At 59.6% G+C, this 4,278-nt stretch overlaps 1 protein-coding gene across 1 annotated transcript in view; it reads left to right on the top strand.

The window, feature by feature from the left end:
* ABCA2 (ATP-binding cassette, sub-family A (ABC1), member 2) overlaps positions 1-4,278 on the top strand; it is a gene marked incomplete at its 5' end in the record, with an annotated part of 19,023 nt that overhangs the window by 4,599 nt on the left and 10,146 nt on the right. Inside the window, 10 exon segments of the mRNA XM_010019609.1 lie at positions 40-244; positions 808-972; positions 1,263-1,443; positions 1,717-1,929; positions 2,230-2,426; positions 2,511-2,693; positions 3,120-3,304; positions 3,406-3,526; positions 3,785-3,861; positions 4,045-4,177. Coding sequence (XP_010017911.1) covers positions 40-244; positions 808-972; positions 1,263-1,443; positions 1,717-1,929; positions 2,230-2,426; positions 2,511-2,693; positions 3,120-3,304; positions 3,406-3,526; positions 3,785-3,861; positions 4,045-4,177 — 1,660 coding nt within the window.

Genomic DNA, 4,278 nt, shown 5'->3' with positions numbered 1-4,278 from the left:
GGTTCCTGCTGGCGTTTCATCCTCTTCACCTCTCTGCAGTCCCTCATGTCCACCACAGCCTTCGGACTGGGCTCCAAGTACTTTGCGTTGTATGAGGTGGCCGGTGTGGGCATCCAGTGGCACACCTTCAGCCAGTCGCCTGTGGAAGGAGATGACTTCAACCTCCTCCTGTCTATGATGATGCTGATCGTGGATGCTGTGGTGTATGGGGTGCTCACATGGTACATTGAGGCTGTGCACCCAGGTAGGTGTGAGCAGTGGGGCATGAGGGCACCTCTGATGTTACGGGAGCCTCCTCACTGGGGACGCTGCTGGTTGCTGGCATTGCCCAGCTCTGACATGGTGGGATTCAGCACTGTGTGCCTTTAGGGTCCCCTGCGTGTGTCCTGCTGGGGACACCTGCCCATATGCCCTGACCCACTGGTGACACCAGCAGGTTCCTTGGAGATCTTCAGTTGCATGTCGCAGTTCACTAGCCAGCTGTAGCAAAGCAAGGTGTCCACACTGGAGCACAGGTCCTCCATATTGTCTGCTTGGGCAGGGGTCTCACGTGCTTCCTTATCTTTCTAGTGAAACCAAACTGTGAGCCAAGCCCACCCCAAAGCCCAGTGGACCTTTCTTCCTTGTGCAGCTCAGCAGCATTGCCCTGAGCCCAGTTGACCAGGGTGCTTGCAACCTCCACCCCGCAGTGGTGTCCCTCAGCTGGGAAACCTGCGGGCCCATGCCTGTGCCCGTACCTGTGCCAAGCTCTCTCCTGGCCCTCAGGTATGGGTGCAGGGCTGCTCTGACTACACTGGGTGATTGCAGGTATGTTTGGCTTGCCGCGGCCCTGGTACTTCCCCTTCCAGAAGTCCTACTGGCTGGGCAATGGGCGAGTGGAGACCTGGGAGTGGACATGGCCATGGTCCCGCACCACCCGCCTCAGCATCATGGAGGAGGATCAGGCCTGCGCCATGGAGAGCCGGAGGATGGGTGAGGGCAGACAGGGACCCGCGGTGGGTGGCACAGGATCCTGCTGTGGCCGTGGAGCCCTGTGTGTCCCCTGTGCCCTTCTCAGGGCAGAATCCTTGCCCAGGCACTGCTGCCTGTCTGGGAGCTGCTGTTTGTGGCATGGGATGAGGGGAAGCTGGCGAGAAGCAGAGGGGAGGAGTCCATGAGCTGGCACAGCCACTGTGGGATGAAGGTTTATCCCCTGGGGACCCCACTCCAAGCTCAGCCTTCCTGACACCCACCAGCTTCTCACCATCCCGCTCTCACAGCAGAGGAGACACGTGGCATCGAGGAGGAGCCCACCCATCTCCCCTTGGTTGTCTGCATTGACAAACTCACCAAGGTCTACAAGACGGATAAGAAGCTGGCACTGAACAAGCTGAGCCTCAACCTCTATGAGAACCAGGTGGTGTCCTTCCTGGGGCACAACGGCGCAGGGAAAACCACCACTATGTGAGTGCCCGTCAGGGCAGACATAGGCCATGTCCTTCTGGCCAGCTACAGTGGGTGGGAAGGTGCTGTGGTGTCCTGGCAGGGCCCTGGGGCAGGTAGTGTTGTGCAGGCAGTGGTGTGGATGTAGGGGTAGCATGAAAGGGGGACAGACAGCAGGCCCTGCACTGTCTTGCTCTGCCTGTGCCCAGAAGATGCTCCTGGAGGTGGTTGCAATTGAGATCAGACAGAGGAATCTGAGGTTCCTCATACTGTTGCCTTTTTCCATCCATCCAGGTCCATCCTCACTGGCTTGTTCCCTCCAACCTCGGGCTCCGCTACTATCTACGGCCATGATATCCGAACGGAGATGGATGAGATACGAAAGAACCTGGGCATGTGTCCCCAGCACAATGTGCTGTTTGACAGGCTGACGGTGGAAGAGCACCTGTGGTTCTACTCACAGCTCAAGAGCATGGCAGAGGAGGAGATCCGCAAGGAGATGGACAAGTAGGCACCCTCCAGCTTCTTTTGCATGAGTGGGTCCCCTTCCTGCTGCCTAAAGCCATGGTGGGTGATCTGGTGGGAGAGCTGTCCCCTGGAGCAGCTCTACCAGGTGCTTTCCAAAACTTGGGGTATCAGGCTGTGGAAGCCAGGAGAAGGTGCTGCTGTAGCCTGGTTGCAGCTGGGCTGTCCTAGCAGCTGGGGGAACATAGGTGCCACACAGGGAAGAGGCATCACCTGCTCCCTGCAGGCACTGGGCACCAGTACAGCCCCCCAGAATCCCTGGTGCTTCTCCCCTGTCCCCAGGATGATTGAGGACCTGGAGCTGTCCAACAAACGCCACTCCCTGGTGCAGACTCTATCAGGGGGCATGAAGAGGAAGCTCTCGGTGGCTATAGCCTTTGTGGGTGGGTCACGGGCTGTGATCTTGGACGAGCCTACGGCTGGTGTGGACCCATATGCACGCAGGGCCATCTGGGACCTCATCCTCAAGTACAAGCCAGGTGAGTGGAAGCAGCAGAGCCCAGCATTGCTCCTCTGGCTGTGGTGGCCCTGGCCCCTCCACTGAAGCTCTGTGCCACCATCAGGGAGGACCATCCTGCTCTCCACACACCACATGGACGAGGCTGACCTGCTGGGTGACCGCATCGCCATCATCTCCCATGGCAAGCTCAAGTGCTGTGGCTCTCCACTCTTCCTTAAGAGCACGTATGGTGATGGCTACAAGCTGACGGTAGTGAAGAAGCAGTCGGACGCCAGAAATGGCACAGGTCTGGGGGCAGTGGGACCCTCTGTTTAAAGGCGGAGATGGGACCAGCCCTTCTTCAGCCCTGGAAAGGTCAACACCCAAGTGCTCCCACCCAGAGTCTCAGGCCAGATGGAGGGTGGAGGGGGATAAGGCATGGCTGTAGAAGGTAGCATTGATTTCTCCTATCTGGGTCCCACATTAGACCTTGCTTGGTGATATTTGCTTCCAGGCACTGGTTCTGTCTGGCCCATGGGCTGCTCTTGGAGATGTCCAGTGTGGCTGCAGTGCAGAGCACCATCCCCAGGGCAGGCTGGGCGACCAGGAAACCACAGCACCCAATGATGAAGGCTGGAGAGGCCCCACAGCACTGGGGTGTAGGGTGGACATGTTGGGTCCTGATGGGAGGCCAGTTGTGTAGTGACCAACCAGTGCTGCCTCTCTGCCCCAGAGTCAGCCCAGCCGCACAGCCCTCCAGCCCACTGCTCCGTCAGCCCCTGCTCTGAGCCTCGCGTCTCCCAGTTCATCAAGAAGTACGTGGCCTCCTGCCTCCTCATCTCGGACACCAATACTGAGCTCTCCTACGTCCTGCCCAGCGAGGCTGTCAAGAAAGGGTGCTTTGAGAGGCTCTTCCAGGTACCCACTGGGGCTGGCAGAGTGGGCAGACAGGTGGTTGTTTGGAGCTGCAGCACTGCGGGCACCTCCTGCCCTCCTCATGCAGCATTTTGCCTCCACAGCACTTGGAACAGAGCCTGGAGGAGCTGGACCTCACCAGTTTTGGGCTGATGGACACCACGCTGGAGGAGGTCTTTCTGAAGGTGTCTGAGGAGGACCAGTCTCTCGAGAACAGTGACGCGGGTATGGGCAGTGGGAATGCACATGGTGCTGCTGGGGCTGGTGAGGGGCCATGAGCCTTTGCAGGGGCTTGGTGACGTCTGTCCCCTTGTGTGTGGCTGCCTTGGGAGTCTCCTGTCCCAAGGGGAGGAGAGATCTTCAGTGAAGCCCAGCCCACGGCAGCCAGCCTTTGCTCCCCATGTTTGCAGAGCAGGTCCATCCCTGCTCTGTGCCACAGTTGAAGGGTGGCATGGCCGGTGGCAACCTGCCTTCTCTTTACAGACATGAAGGAGTCGAAGAAGGACACCCTGCAGCCACCCACCATCGAGCTGGGCCCAAAGCCCGAGGCCAATGGGGAGGTCCTGGCCGAAGCGGCTGTGCTGGAGAAGCCTGAGGTGGAGCTCAGCAACCTGGTGACATGCTCCAAGCTGGCGCAGTCACAGGCGTCCCTGCGCTCAGCCTCCTCGGTGGGCTCAGTGCGGGGTGACACCCTGCAGCCACCCACCATCGAGCTGGGCCCAAAGCCCGAGGCCAATGGGGAGGTCCTGGCCGAAGCGGCTGTGCTGGAGAAGCCTGAGGTGGAGCTCAGCAACCTGGTGACATGCTCCAAGCTGGCGCAGTCACAGGCGTCCCTGCGCTCAGCCTCCTCGGTGGGCTCAGTGCGGGGTGATGAAGGTGGGGCTTATTCTGAGTTCTTTGGGGATTACGCGCCCCTATTCGATAACCGGCAGGATCCCGATAACATCAGTCTGCAAGGTTGGTGCCCCCCGGGCCCG

This window comes from Nestor notabilis, unplaced genomic scaffold (assembly GCF_000696875.1).
Source record: "Nestor notabilis isolate BGI_N333 unplaced genomic scaffold, ASM69687v1 scaffold17478, whole genome shotgun sequence".
NCBI lineage: Eukaryota > Metazoa > Chordata > Aves > Psittaciformes > Psittacidae > Nestor > Nestor notabilis.
This window is presented reverse-complemented; position numbering and strand designations above follow the sequence as displayed.